This window comes from Notothenia rossii (assembly GCF_949606895.1).
Source record: "Notothenia rossii genome assembly, chromosome: 11".
NCBI classification, from domain to species: domain Eukaryota; kingdom Metazoa; phylum Chordata; class Actinopteri; order Perciformes; family Nototheniidae; genus Notothenia; species Notothenia rossii.
The window spans coordinates 4578565-4593786 of record NC_136910.1 but is presented as its reverse complement, the minus strand read 5'-3'; the positions used below and the strand labels follow the sequence as shown (position 1 = coordinate 4593786).

General features: G+C 40.7%; 1 protein-coding gene across 2 annotated transcripts; it reads left to right on the top strand.

The window, feature by feature from the left end:
- The first annotated feature begins 2114 nt into the window (after positions 1 to 2114).
- Positions 2115 to 14202, top strand: LOC307025393 (angiotensin-converting enzyme-like). 2 transcript variants are annotated; one of them, XM_079660023.1, is made up of 14 exons: positions 2115 to 2262; positions 2875 to 3117; positions 5348 to 5515; positions 5602 to 5689; positions 6836 to 6979; positions 7145 to 7348; positions 8740 to 8837; positions 9493 to 9662; positions 9789 to 10012; positions 10157 to 10301; positions 12235 to 12333; positions 12886 to 13008; positions 13113 to 13318; positions 13929 to 14201. In XM_079660023.1, the coding sequence occupies exons 1-14, from the start codon at positions 2236 to 2238 to the stop codon at positions 13955 to 13957; spliced, it is 1968 nt and encodes a 655-aa protein (XP_079516149.1). In that variant the 5' UTR covers positions 2115 to 2235; the 3' UTR covers positions 13958 to 14201. The 2 variants fall into 2 exon arrangements, with proteins under 2 accessions (XP_079516149.1, XP_079516150.1); XM_079660024.1 differs by lacking the exon at positions 12886 to 13008 and having other exon boundaries at positions 13929 to 14202.
- The last annotated feature ends 1020 nt before the right edge of the window (positions 14203 to 15222 follow it).

Sequence of the window (15222 nt, the reverse complement as noted above, 5' to 3'; positions counted from 1 at the left end):
CGTTTCAAATCAATGTCTGATGTAAACAAAAGCATAACCTTTAGGATGTTTGTTTTTGAGGCTTGTAGCCCAAAATCTTCAATTTCTCTTCACAATATAAGTCTCCTCGCAGTATCAATACTAATTTGGCAGACTTTTATATTTGATCCAATCGGTATATTTACACCATAACGGTGCAAAGCTGATAGAAAGGGACACCTGGTGGTTAAAGCACGTTATTGAAATGTAGTATTTTTATTATTAGATATTAATAGGAGAGACAGACAGACAAACTAAGGCTTTATTTAAACATTAAAGAATACTTTAGGTTAAGGTCTTATTTTGAATAAGAAAAAAACTTTGGGGGTATAAATATTAAGCCTGACAAAGTACTAATATATTGCTTTCCTGTAATGTTAACTACTGTATGTTTAAGCACTTAAGGGACGGGCTATAAAGGTAACAAAGGTGTAAGCAAGCAGAGGTGGTGGATACCGAAACAGAGCTTAAAGGAGTGAAACATGCAGAAATTATTAATTGTGTTTCATTGACTCGTTACACTGTGGCTGTTTTCACAATAAAAGGGATACTAGGGAAACTGCCTTAAATGTGACGTAGCAGTAGGACATTGGTTTCGACACTAGCTAAATAGAGCTATGACATGGCAAAAAGAGAGAGAACATTAATCAGCAAGGCTGTAACCAAGGAGATCAATTAGACCAGATTAGGTGCAAGCTTTGTTTTTCCTGTGAGTCCTTCCTGTGTCGTTAGCCAACCTGAATCCAGCTTGGACATGACAGGCTCCCCTACCAACAGTAAAATAACTAAAGAGGTCATTTATAAAGGTCAATGCAAAAAGGATGATTCATTACAGATTCATTTAAAATAAATCTGTATTGGCCAATTTCACTTGTTGGAACAGCTCCCCCAGGCAGAGGAGATTGTGTAACAGCTCAATTGGAGATTAAGAGCAACTCGGAGTATTCTTTGTTTACTTGTTAGTTATAGCAAGAAATAGTGTAATTCTGCCATTGACTGATATCAACTGTACTCCTTGCACTGACTGTTGCTCTGCGACAGCCTGTGGGATATGGCTTTTTAAATGCTGAGGCTCTGCTAACTCTAAAACTGAACAGATTAACCTCACAAAAGAAGACTAAATCTGACCAATTAACACGAACACAAAGGGGAACATATATAACTGCTTCTTTAAAACAAAGCAAGACAAATAATCCCAGAATACTCGTTTTTTATACTAACCAAAACAAAAGCACCAAAAAACTAATTGAATCTGAAGATAGGAAAAATATCTCTAAATGTAAGGTCTCAATCGCCCACTCCCTCTAATTATGTGTCTTACATTTACTAATTAGCCACTTCCTGTATTTAAAGGCTCTGTTTTAGGGTGTGCATATTTCATCACAAGCTCGCAAGGATGTCTGTACATCTGCACAGTGGCGGTTCTAGACCAATTTGACCCGGGGGGGCCAGTTATTTTCTGAGGGGGGCACAATAAATGAAAAAAAAACATCATCTATCTATCACCAGTTTGTTTAATGATAGTATTAAATATACCATGCTGGAAGCTTACCAGGATTCCAGGTGACCAGCATACATTGTTTAAATATTGGTATGATTATTTAAACTAGAGAACATAAATATATTACAAAGATTCATTGTGTCATGTATTCTGGTATCTACAAAATAGAGACATTGTAGAGTGCTCATAACAGTATTTTTATTTAATAAATAGCAATAAATAGCTAGTTAATATAATAAAATACATGAACAATACAAATAACAACCAACCTGCAAATCAACACATCAAAATTAATATATTATCTAAAACAGGTGCATTTGATTTAAAATAAAAGTAATAAATATAATTCATTATTTAAATGGTAACAGTAACGCTATATGATAAGAAAAAGGCCGTCAGCGCAACTTAAATGATGACGAAGTGTAATTCTGCCATTGACTGATATGAAATGTATCACTTGCACTGACTGTTTTTTAAACTACAGTATAGTGGGACTATCTATACAATAAAGATTTGACGATAGAGAAGAATGGAGACAGCTTGAGATCCCTCCACTGCCTGACAGCTGTGAACCTCCTTGTTCTTCAAAAAGACCCATCAGCTCTCTCTTATTGGGGTTGTTGCAGGATTGTGTGGGAATCCGTATCACATAAAACATGTTTCCATTTGTAAGGATGTGCTGTATGTTTTCTTTCCTCTGATCAGGGAGGAAGAAGATGTGCTGCACAAAGACACAACTCAAGGTGAGCCCCTTTCACCATTTTGTTCCTCTGTCATTCTTTGTGCTAATCTCTTACAGCCTTTCCAAATCTCAGCCTCACCCCCCTCTTGTTTCATTCCCCAATCCTCTCTTTTATTTCCCCTGGCTTTTATAACCCCCCTCCCTCGGTTGTCACTAAGCTGAAGGAGGGAACAGAGAGCAAAGTGTAGGAATCCCTCCCAGACGCTCAGTGCTGGTTAGTGAGGATCCGCCACTCCACAGGCAGGCTGCACTGGTGTGTCATATCATCTCACATCTGGTACAGTTATGGAAACTTATATTTGATCAAAGATACCGGCATCCATCCGAATCCCGGCTGCTGAACGGGAAGCAGCAGCAGCAGCAGCAGGAGGAGGAGGGACGGAGGTAGTAAGTAAGTGGAAAGAGGGAAGGCAGTGTGGGCAGGGTTAAACCGACACTTAAAAAGAAGCTCTCATTGGCTTCTGTGCATTTCACCAGCAGCCAGGCGAGGGAGCGGACGAGTCAGCAGCTCCTGGGGGAAGGTGTTCTCTCACTTCTTGGGAGAAAGTGTATTTTTAGCTCCTTCCAACTCTTTTAAAGTTTTTCTCCATGTTTGTTTTTTTCCCTTGGGTAGCGGCTCACCATGGCCACTGGCATGGACAGGTTGCTGTGGTCAGTGCTGCTGCTGCTGCCAGTGTGTGGACTCTGTGAGGCTCTGCCAGAGAGCTGGCTGCCAGGGGCGTATCAGAACACCATGAGCGATGCTCTGAGGTTCCTCAACGATTACAACAGCACTGCCGAGGAGGTGTTCTTCATGAGCGCCTCCGCCAGCTGGAACTACAACACCAACATCACAGACCACAACTCAGAGCTTCAGGTGAGTCTGCTCCTGGAGCCTCAGAGCTTGGAGGGCAACCTTTCTCTCATGCTGCTATGAAATATGAAATCAGCCTGTTGAAATCAGTTCTCTCCAGCGTCGGCACCACGTCACTGTAAATGACTGCCCAATATGCAGTTTGATTTCTCTACTTCAACAGGGTTCAAACACAGTGAAAAAAAAAGAGGCAATCAAATGGCAGAGGTGCTGCCTATTGGACAGAAAGTGCTGTCACGATACAGCAGTAGTTCGTTTTAAATTGGAGCAAATCAATGTGTCAAATCCATGCACAGCAGCCCTGATTCCATCTATTGTCCCAGCACTGTCATTACACAGAAACACCTCCGTCCATGACCTTTAAGAGTGCCGTAAAGAAAAGCTCCTGACATCCAACGAGGCCATATAAGAGCGTACATGAACATAAAGTCATTTCTCAAATATCATCCTTGAGCTATGATTGTTTCGCTGTTCTGTCCGTGTTCAGGTTTCACAGAGCCAAACATTTCAAGTGCTACTCAACTGGCTTTAGATAAGCCAGTCCTTTGTTAGTATATAAGTGCTTTGTTAGTAATTCTATCGCTCGAAGTGGAGTCGAAAGAGATGAGTTTTTAGTCTGCGCCGTAAGATGTGTAGGCTTTCTGCTGTCCAATGCAAAGCCCTCTGTAAATGGCACATTCTTCATCTCGATGATTCAGCTCCAAACTGGTGGAAAGGCAGTCTGGTTTGCTCCAAGTGAGGATCTAAGGTCTAGACTATCATTTGGCGAGAAAGCGGTAAAAGACCATTTGTCTTCACCAAATTGCATGGCAACCATCATTTCCTTGTCTTTATCTTGGCAATACTGAGCTCAGGTGGTTCTTTCCACACCACTCAAAGGTGTCCACTGTGTCCCAATGCACTCTCAATTCTGCCCATGTTCTACTCCTGTCACATCAATATTGCAACAACAAAACTGACTACAAAGGGAAAACATTTCCGAATACTCGTTTTTAAAGGTCACCTATTATGCAAAATCCACTTTATGTCTCTTCTACATCAACATGTGTCCCCTCTTCTTACTGTCTCTTCTACATCAACATGTGTCTCCTCTTCTCCATGTCTCTTCTACATCAACATGTGTCCCCTCTTCTTCATGTCTCTTCTACATCAACATGTGTCCCCTCTTCTTCATGTCTCTTCTACATCAACATGTGTCCCCTCTTCTTCATGTCTCTTCTACATCAACATGTGTCCCCTCTTCTTACTGTCTCTTCTACATCAACATGTGTCTCCTCTTCTCCATGTCTCTTCTACATCAACATGTGTCCCCTCTTCTTCATGTCTCTTCTACATCAACATGTGTCCCCTCTTCTTCATGTCTCTTCTACATCAACATGTGTCCCCTCTTCTTCATGTCTCTTCTACATCAACATGTGTCCCCTCTTCTTCATGTCTCTTCTACATCAACATGTGTCCCCTCTTCTTCATGTCTCTTCTACATCAACATGTGTCCCCTCTTCTTCATGTCTCTTCTACATCAACATGTGTCCCCTCTTCTTCATGTCTCTTTTACATCAACATGTGTCCCCTCTTCTTCATGTCTCTTCTACATCAACATGTGTCCCCTCTTCTCCATGTCTCTTCTACATCAACATGTGTCCCCTCTGTGGAAAGAGAAAGAGACTCTGAAAGTTTCAGGAACAAAGATTCTCTTTTTGTCCTGATCCATTTCTATAAAAACCTGTCTGCAAATGAGCTGATCATATTTTGGCCACTTTATGATGTCATAACGATTTTATTGGCTTGTGTAACCATTAGCCAATCAGCAACCAAGGTAACCCCCCCCCCCCCCCCCCCCCCACCCCCCACCTTATCACCTGAATCTCCTCCTCGAGCTCCATTGTGTTCTTTCTAACCAAATCTCTCTCAGAGGGGTGTGGGGAGGGGCTCCCTATTTTCATTTTAAGTAACAGACAGAGAATCAGCACTTTGGAAACCGGGCTGAAACAGAGGGGATTATGGGTAATGCTGCAATGATCTGTTTGGTGTTTGGAGCCAATGAGACATTTTGTATATATCTGAGACCTATAATTTATTGATGAAAAACAGTATAATGGGGGACCTTTAAGACATGAAGCGAATTGTCTTATGCTACATACTCTTTAGCCCTTCCTGGCAGGCCTTTCACTTTTAGATTGTTGTTTTTTAAGTAACGAATATATGGGTACTATTTTTTTTTTTTCTTCTTTAGGTGAATGCATCCCTGGACGATCAAGCCTTCTCCTCAGCATGGGGGTTAAAGGCGAAACAGGTCTTCACTCCTGCGCTTCTCCTCACTCTCCCTAACGAAGACAAGGTACTGATGGAGAAGATCATGATCCTGGGAGTGGCCAACCTGCCCCTGGCTGAGAGAGAGGAGGTGTGTAGCTGCTTGGTGTTTTCTAACGGGAACATTGATCTGAAACTGACCTTTCATTGACTTCTAATCTCTTTTTTTGTCTCCAGTATAACATCATTCTCAGCACCATGGACAAGATTTACTCAACGGCCAAGGTGCATCCAGAGCCGAACATAAGCTGGAGCCTGGAACCTGGTGAGTAAATATAGAGCTGGAAAGGCCACTGGAGAGCGCAGAACCTCCAAGGCCACGCAATGGGAACAGAAGGGAAAAATAATTTGTGCAGCAGCCAAATGAATCAGATCCACTTCAAAATACAATGAGCGCTTTCTTTGCACATGCTTCACCCTTCCACAAAGCATCATGAAAATCAGACGACTAGTTTTTCTGTAATCCTTCTGACAAAAAACAACCGACACAACAAGAACACAAACTCCTTGGCAGAGGTAATGTCGACTCAGTTTGGGACTTAAAATGCATGAATTATATGAAACAGAGGCCTTGGTCTTTTTCATGAAAACAGGATCAGAGCACTTTTGAAAAGTATGAAACACCTGCCAAAAAAAAACAGGTTCTAAGTGGTTTGGATCTTATCTACTCTTGGAAAAGTAACAGGATTGGAAAATTACTTCTGAGAGGTCTCCAAATGAAGCGTTATGTATGTGTGCTCATAAGTGTTGAGTAAAAAGCTATAGAAACATCATGTCGGCGGCTTTTAACGCTGAACAATGGCTCTCTGTTTTGTCGGCAACAACTGCCAAAAGTCATTGTGAGAAATCCTTGCGGACACACAAAATGACAAACAGTTATTTCTACTTCAAATCAAATCATGAAAGTAGAAAAGCTAATTATGTGCAGGTAGACGAGGCAGTCTGAAAATGATTACTGGTTTCGTAGTCTTTGACACATTTGAAGGTGGAGCAGGGTGATTCAGGGTCCGTGGTACATCCTTTTATTCTTTAAAATAACAACCAGACTGTCAACATTACTTTTTCCACCATTTGAAGCATCTTCTTTGGTCTTCAACTTGTTCCATCCTCATTTCCTATTTCTGGCATGTGTTTTGTTTTACATGACACTCAGAATATCATGGAGTTGTCATTACTCAAAGCTAATCTCTTGAATATGCGTCTCTTCTGGCCTTTTCCTGTAGAGAGAGAGAGAGAGAGAGAGCATGAAGTCAACTAAAACACAATACATCTTCATTGATTTTGGAAAAGCGTTCACTTCTTGCTTTTGACGTTATACGTTTTTGTCTGCATCCCAGATTACGTCAGCCTCCCATTATAGTCCATCCTTTTTTTCATGACTGATGCGGTGCAAAACTTTTTTATTTCGCAGAACTCATAAATATCATGGCAACCTCCAGGAGCTACAAGAGGCTGCTGTACGTGTGGGAGGCCTGGCACAATGCAGCAGGTGTTCCTCTCAGGGAGCACTACTCCAAGTTTGTGGAGCTCAGAAACAAAGCCTCTCGAGAGGACGGTAAGAATTCCCCCTTTACCTTTAACGTTGAAGTTCATAACGGTACAAATGACTAATTCATTTAATTAGAATGACATGAAAGCAGCCCAAGGAGAGTTAAGGGCCATCAATGACTGATAAGGAAAGATAAAGAGAGAGAGAACTATAACAATGTGTCCTGTTTAGGGTTTGCTGACACTGGAGCTTACTGGCGCTCTGGGTACGAGTATAAAGGCTTGTATGAGACCTTTGAGGAGGATATAGAGAAACTCTACAGGACTATTGAACCGCTCTACAAGAATCTGCATGCCTTTGTGCGCCGCCAGCTCTACAACCAGTACGGTCCAAAGTACATCAACCTGAAAGGACCCATCCCTGCCCACCTGATGGGTAGGAATTCACTTTTTTACGTTGCTATATAAACTTTAACCCTTTAACTGCCAGCACCACCACTTGGTAGCACATTTTGTGTCTTGATATCTTGTTGAAAAAAAAATAAAAAAGTTTAACTGATTTAGCCAGCTCTACCCTTTGGTTGACATGTTATGCTCAAAACAACCTCTAGATGTCACTGTGGTTCGAACAGAAAGCCCTTCAGCTAGGTGTAATTCTTTTTTAAAACTTTTTTCACTATCTTTTATGAATATATCTGGTTGTATATATTGCTCATTTTCCATAAAAGAAACAAATGTATTTCAGTTTGTTTTATTTGAGTTTGATGTATACAAATACTGTACTGTATATGATTATTGAAAATGCACTTTTACCATAAAAGGCCAGCTCGACCAGTTGGTAGAGGCTCATAAAAACAAAACGGTGTGGTCAGTCAAATAAAAAAAAATAGTTTGTGGTTATATGTGGCCCATTTGATAAAAAAATGCAAACAAATAATTTTTCCATAGCTTTTTTCTTGGTCCGGCAGTTAAAGGGTTAACAAGAACCGTTAATGTGATGCAGACTGTCAAAACGACAGTATGCTTAATGGAGTAGGAGATGTTCCTCTTTTGGGAGTGCAGAAAAGGCTATTTAATTTACCCATGCCTTTTTATTTAACCCTTTCCTGGAAAATATATTTTAATATTAAGGGAAGAGTATGACTTGCATGTAACCATGGATTCATTTGTCCATAGGCAGAGGATAACAACCCTAACCAAAATGTTTTCTGGCTTTTTTTGTATCCTTGGGTAATTTGGCCATCATTTTATGTTTCCTTGATGATAGTTCTGCATTTGCAGTATTAGAAAATAGGTGTCTGGCAACATTCCCTGGGGAAATCACAAGCTGAGATCTTCAGGAATTTTTATTCAAATGCACACCTGCAATTATGGAAATTCAAGAAAGTATCTTCAAGTCAGATTTATCATATACAATAGGCCTATAATACGATTTGGAATCGGTTCAATTGCATTTGATGTAATTTAAATCCAATTTAAAAATGCCTTTATCAAGTCTTATATTTAATCTTTTAGGTAGTTTGTTAAAACCGCAGTTAAAACAAATCCACAACCTAGGTAATTATATTGTACACAAAGGGTGTTGGAGTAGTGACACATCGCTCCAATAACTCCGTAATGTAAATGGTGATTAGTTAATCAAAGCATCAAAGATGTAATCACACATGCCAGGAACAATACAGTATCGTGGTGCGGACTCACCACTGCAGGTCATGTTGTGTGCTCATCACATTACTGTGAAAGAGTGATTTCCTACAGTGCCCCTGACGGAGTATCCCATAACAAGTCAGAATTGTTGCTTAAGTGCGTTTTCTTCCTCGCTCTCAGGAAATATGTGGAGCCAGACCTGGAACAATATTTATGGTATGATGATCCCATTTCCTGACAAGCCCAACTTGGATGTGACTGAAGAAATGGAGCGACAAGTAAGTATGGGGAAAGTCAAAGTCAACTTTGTCAATCTTTCAGTTTGTGTACAGACGGAGATCAAAATGCCGTTTCCCACAATACCGAATACAAAAATACAAATATATATAAAAATATGTATATCCTGAAGCTTCACAATCAACACACACAATCAACAGACACATTTATACATATGCACACATTAAGACATTCTTTTTATTTTTATTTATTTATATTTGAGTCAATTTATTGAGCATGTCAGAAACAAAACATACAACAATAATAATTTTTCCTTATAATAATAATTATAAAAAAAATAAACGTTCAAGGTACAACAAAGATAAAATAAATTCTCAAATAGTCTCTCATGTTCAACAGGGGCAAGAAGAAGCTTAAAACAACTTCTCTGGTCCTACCCCCTCTAGCGTACATTTTCCTTGTAAATAAAAGATGAATCTAAAAGAAATAACTTTTACAATTACAAAAAATAAAAAATATGATTTTCCAGCTCCTGCTCATAACCATGAATGATTTGGCTTCTAAATAATAAACATAAAAAGACTGCAACTGGGATTCTGTTGGACAGTCATCTTCAAAGGAGATCATGAATCCAACTTTAACTCTAGTTTTATCAGATTGCATTGAGCTGAACCATTAATTGTGTCCCCTCCACAGGGCTATAACGCCACGCACATGTTTGGTGTGGCCGAGGAGTTCTTCACGTCTCTGAATTTAGACGAGATGCCCAAGGAGTTCTGGGAAGAATCCATGCTGGTGAAGCCTGAGGGTCGAGAGGTGGTGTGCCATGCGTCTGCCTGGGACTTTTACAACCGCAAAGACTTCAGGTAACGTCAATGAATGCAGTTGTATGAGAATGATTTAGTGAGTTCAGTTAATAGTTGCACTTCATTCATTGCCAACTTCATAGCTCGTCTTGTTTATAAAACGTGATGTAATTGTATCGTCTTTAGGATCAAGCAGTGCACCACAGTAACAATGGAGCAGCTCTTTACTGTTCACCATGAGATGGGACACGTCCAGTATTACCTGCAGTACAAGGACCTGCCTGTGGGCTACCGTCGCGGAGCCAACCCCGGGTTTCACGAGGCTATTGGGGACGTGTTGTCTCTTTCCGTTTCCACACCCAAACATCTGCACACCATTGGACTGCTGAATACTGCGACCTCTGACACAGGTAGAGACTAAGCCAAGCCACTGAAATACCCTCCCAAAGAAGAGATGTGGATGAATTGCAAATATTTAATTAGAAGAAACTTTAAATATCTAATTCATCATCAAATGCTTAAAATAATAGTATTCCTGCGCTGTGTTTCTCCAGAAACTGACACCAACTACCTGTTGAAGATGGCTCTGGGGAAGATAGCCTTCCTTCCCTTTGGCTACCTCATCGACCAGTGGAGATGGGGGGTGTTCAATGGAAACACGCCTCCAGAGCGGTACAACGCTGACTGGTGGCACCTCAGGTAGGTTCACATACTTACAAGTAGTGATTGGGATTATGGCTCTTTGAAGGGACCCGGATCTTATGCCTCTGTTCCTTTTCAAAGAGCCGTTCAAAAGAGCTGTTTTTTGGCGGGGTTACTAGGTTTATCTGTGAAATAATCACCAGGATAATGATTGACTGTATTGCCAGATCTAATGTCAATAATCTGCTTTGTAAACGCGACACAAGGTGGCGCCATATCCATGTCATTCATGTCCGTGAATGTACTACTCTGAATTTACCCTCCGTATGTGTTAAGTAAATAAAGTTGCCTTGAATGAAATTTACGCAACTCTTAATATTATATACTGTGTTTTTAAGTGGCGATGGAGATTATTAGTTGACCCTGCTTTAAAGGATATTTTGGTTTTACAAATGGTGCACTTTATCACTGCCTGGGTTTTGGTTGAAGTGCATCCAAATGCTGCTGCGTTTTCGCGTTTGGCTCATTTTCCATCCGAAAAACACGTCGTCTACCTGTCCTGAACCGCTTGTTACGACTTCTCTCTCTCGCGTATTCCGTAAGACCCACCCCACCTCACTCCTCCTGCTGAAACCTGCTAATCAGAGTAGGGGCGGGTCTTCACAGAATACGTTTGGGGAACATAATCAAGCTTTTTAACAGACGAGTGGATTTTGGCAGGCAGTGAGTGCGGACCAACGATTGAACGATAACAAGAACGGCTCTCACCAAGTGCGACTCGGTTCCCCTCGTTCGAACCAAAGAGCCGTTCAAAAGAATCGGCTCGTTCAAAAGAATCGGCTCGTTCGCGACCGACACATCACTACTTACAAGATACTTCACATAAAGACAATAGTTTGTTTTCCGGGATGTGTGATGATTGATTACTTTTTTGAAAACAACTCATGTCTGTAGGCATACAGTAATGAAGCTACAGCTAGTAACGGTTTCCCACTGCTACCCGTGTTGATGCTAACTATGCAATGGTCTGTTGTTTTAGAAAATGACTTACACCTGTAATAACAAATTATTTTGGCCACTTGGGGACATTATTAGCATTATCATTCATGTCCACTTCATAAGTTACAATCCAGTATTCACTTTCTATAAGCTCTGTTTTAGTCTCTACATCCATCTGATATCTGTAGCTGCTAAATGCTCTATGTTTACGAGTTAGTCTGTTAAGTTTTGAACAGGTAGTGTACAGCGTGTTTTAATAACTTCACTGAAAACAGCCAATAAAATACATTTTGACAACTGTGAGAGGGAACGAAACAGTCAGTTGCAGGTCGGACAGTTAAACAATAAGTTAAAACTCTCTATTAAGCTGGATGGATTGGATGATACATTTTTAGTAGATTCATCACCAAAATCTACCGAATCCAACGTATATTTTTGAATTGTAATTCCATATATTATGGAAAAACAAAAGCTTCTAACATGAATTCAGTAAGTTGTTCATAGTACTTTGACATTTGAGCTCCCAGAAATGTGTTATATGCTGGCCTGATGGGTCTGCTGAAAATCTTGAGGTGGCACATCAAAACTAAAAGCCAAACCTGAATTTCAGGAACCCTCACGCCACTGTAGAATATACTGTAGGCTAGTGGAAAATGTTAAAAATATGAGTTAAGTGAGTTTATCAGACTGGCTGTTGTCATTCTTTGCCAATCCCTTTTGTCGAGCCAATGCCACTTTCCACCTGCTGAGACTCAGCAAATCCCAGCCGCAAAATATTAAGTCAGGATTGTTGGTAGTAACAGTAGAGCTGGTTTCACTAGCTGGCATTCACACTTTAGTAGCTTCTGCTGGAAATAGAGCACACATGCCCAGCTGTCAATTAATGGATACATACAAGTCAACGAATAAGGAAAAATGCTATCCTCAGTAGCTTCAATATATTTTCCTTATGCCAGTGTGTTTTTAATCCATCTCTTATTTCATTTTGAAGGATGAAATATCAAGGCATCTGCCCACCCACCAAACGCACAGAGGAGCATTTTGATCCCGGGGCAAAATACCACATCCCTGGAAACACGCCGTACATCAGGTAGCTTTTTTTTCCGATGTAATAGTTTACACACAGAACACAATAAGCCAATGAACATATTTTTTATATGCATTTAGTCAATTCCTTGCTGTCTGATTTGCTTTACTCTCAATCAAGGGTTTATGTATGTGCCTCCACATACATATGAAGACATTAGGGAAGTATAATAATGAACATGTAAGCATGGCTGGTGATGTGGGAATGAAGCTATTGTTTGCAGTCATCTGGACTCAATTACTGGCCCTTGAGTCTTACACCATACAATAACCATACCATAGCAGGAAGCTTCAGGAAATAAGCCCCAGCTGGTTTCTTAAACAATGTGACACATGTAGCCAAACACACACTTAGTATAACAGGCAAACATCATCTAGTTGTTGCTAAAACACACACTTACAGCATCCTTAAAATGTAAGGCGTTTGTAGTTTTGCGCTCTAGTAAATACTCTACTTAAGGTACATCTCTATATTTGTCTTTTTTGAACTAAATATTTGTAACATTTTGAAAAGCAGTCGTGTAAAGAGATAACGGAGTAATTGTTTTCCCTGCAGGTATTTTATCAGCTTCCTCCTGCAGTTCCAGCTTCACAAAGCACTGTGTGTTAAAGCTGGCCACACGGGTCCCTTGCACACATGTGATATCTACCGCTCTGCAGAAGCTGGGGCAGTTTTAAAGTATGTGATCTTGTCGGGGTCTCCTTTGTTTATTACCCAGATCATGAATACTGGATTGAAGCAAACAGTGAAGGTGTTTTACAGCTGTATTCTCCCTTCTCCAGGACAATTCTCCAGGCTGGCTCTTCCAAACCCTGGCCTGAGGTGCTCCAGGCGGCCATTGGTACCAACAGGCTGGATGCCAACGCACTGATGGAGTACTTTGACCCCATTACTAAGTGGCTGGAGGAGCAAAATGTGAATGAGACATTGGGATGGCCGGACTTTAACTGGGTTCCTGCCATCCCAGAGGGCTACCCTGAAGATATTGGTAAGAGCGTCGCTCAAAATGAACGGTCAACAAACAGACGATGAAACACATTCACATTATATTGTTTAATAAAGTATAAGTACTCATCTCGATGAATCAAGTAAAAAAAGTTAGGAAATTGTATTTTTTGGTTATAAGATTTAACTAGGAAAGTGTTGTCTGCAGGATGGTTTAAAAGTTTAAACTGTAAAATCCCTCAGTCTATTACACCAGGGGTTCCCAAACTTTTCAGCCCGTGACCCCCAAAATAACAGTGCCAGAGACTGGCGACCCCCTGTCGACGGGGGTGAATTAATTTCAGAAAATAAAAAGTTTGAGAAACACTGCCCTAGTGGATTGTCAAAGAAAAAAAATGTCTATGGAAACATTATCAATAATAATTTAAAAAAACATAATAATCAATCTTTTTTTTTTTTTAAATCCTTTTTTTTTGTATTCATCTCACAACCCCCACTTTGGGAACCCCTGTATTACACAATCCATCATCTACTGGAAGCAGAAACACATGAAACGTATACTTCCTCTCCACACGCTATTGTTTAGCTAAAAGTGAAACTATTTGGATTTGATTTGCATTATTTTGACCGACTTGACCTTTTTGTTTACCCAGACAAGGACACGGATGAGCTGAATGCATAGGCTTTTCTAGAAGAGTACAACAGGACAGCTGAGGTTGTGTGGAACGCCTAAACCGAGGCCTCCTGGAAGTACAACACCGACATCAACGAAGCCAACAAGCAGGAGATGGTGAGACCCTCGGACATGCCGACTCCACCGAAATCACCTTAGCATTGTTCAAGCATCATCTACCATCAATCAAATGTGAAAACCCAATGCATCTTTTGTTAATTTTGTGCATGAATCAATAAAAGCATCATCAAATAACCCACTAATTGCTTAATCAAAAATGTGTCAATGAATAAGTAATGGACTGAGTTAGTCATTCTCTAATCCAGTGATTCTCAAATGGGGGTACGCGGACCCCTGGGGGTACGTTGGGGTAATGCAGGGGGTACGTGAGATAACAATTTAAAAAAAGGTTAATTAAAAAAATACCATGCATGATTACAAAAATAATCATAGTACAATAAATTAAATAGAAAATAAAATGTTATATTAAATATTTCTAGAACCACCAAGGGTTCAAGATCCGTTCTTGTGCTTTTCTGGTGCTTAACTGGTTCTTTGTTTTTACTTGTGTGTTCATGTTCTAGTCACTTTGCTCAGCGCTACTGCTTGTTACAACTTTTAATGCCGTACTCGCCATCAACTGTTATTGCTCAGGTTAATCTCGCCCCCCTCCGACGTAAGCGTATTGGTTCTTGCCGGGCAGCCGAGTGGGGCCATCTAAGAACCGGGTTTTGGTACTGAGAGCCGGCTGCACTGCGGTGGAAACGGGAAGAACCAGAGCTAAATCAGGCTCTAGCCCGGAACCACGCTGAGCGGAAAGACATTTGCAATATTATATTATAACAAGTGGACATTGAAATGGAATCGTGGTTTAAACGTAGCAGCACTACAGCAGGGAACGTGGACAACGGAGAAAAAACGAGAGCCAAAATTTAGCCAAAACAATGCCGTCAATATCAGGATGCGTATGCTTTGATGGGATTCACGTCAACAAACGGCAACACGCCCCAGGCATTGTGTTTTTTCTTTGGGGAGAAACTAGCCAACAGCTCGATGAAACCAGCGCATCTCCAGAGACATCTCAGCACCAAACAGTCATGTTGGTAAGCCACCGGAATGTTTCAGCCTGTCCTCCTATAAAACACCACCATATACAGTAGGCCGATTGTTCATGCCCTTATTACGACCCAGACACACGTTTTAAAGTGTATGTTGTTTCTTACACAACCCGATATCACGGCAAGACGTGAACATGTGACGATTTACCATGCTGG

Excerpts from the sequence above, each read along its gene's own strand:
- LOC307025393 (XM_079660023.1), top strand. The coding sequence starts at position 2,236 with ATGTGCTGCACAAAGACACAACTCAAG. Across the intron at positions 7,349-8,739 it reads CATCCCTGCCCACCTGATGG|GAAATATGTGGAGCCAGACC; the intron begins GTAGGAATTCAC and ends CCTCGCTCTCAG. Across the intron at positions 8,838-9,492 it reads CTGAAGAAATGGAGCGACAA|GGCTATAACGCCACGCACAT; the intron begins GTAAGTATGGGG and ends TCCCCTCCACAG.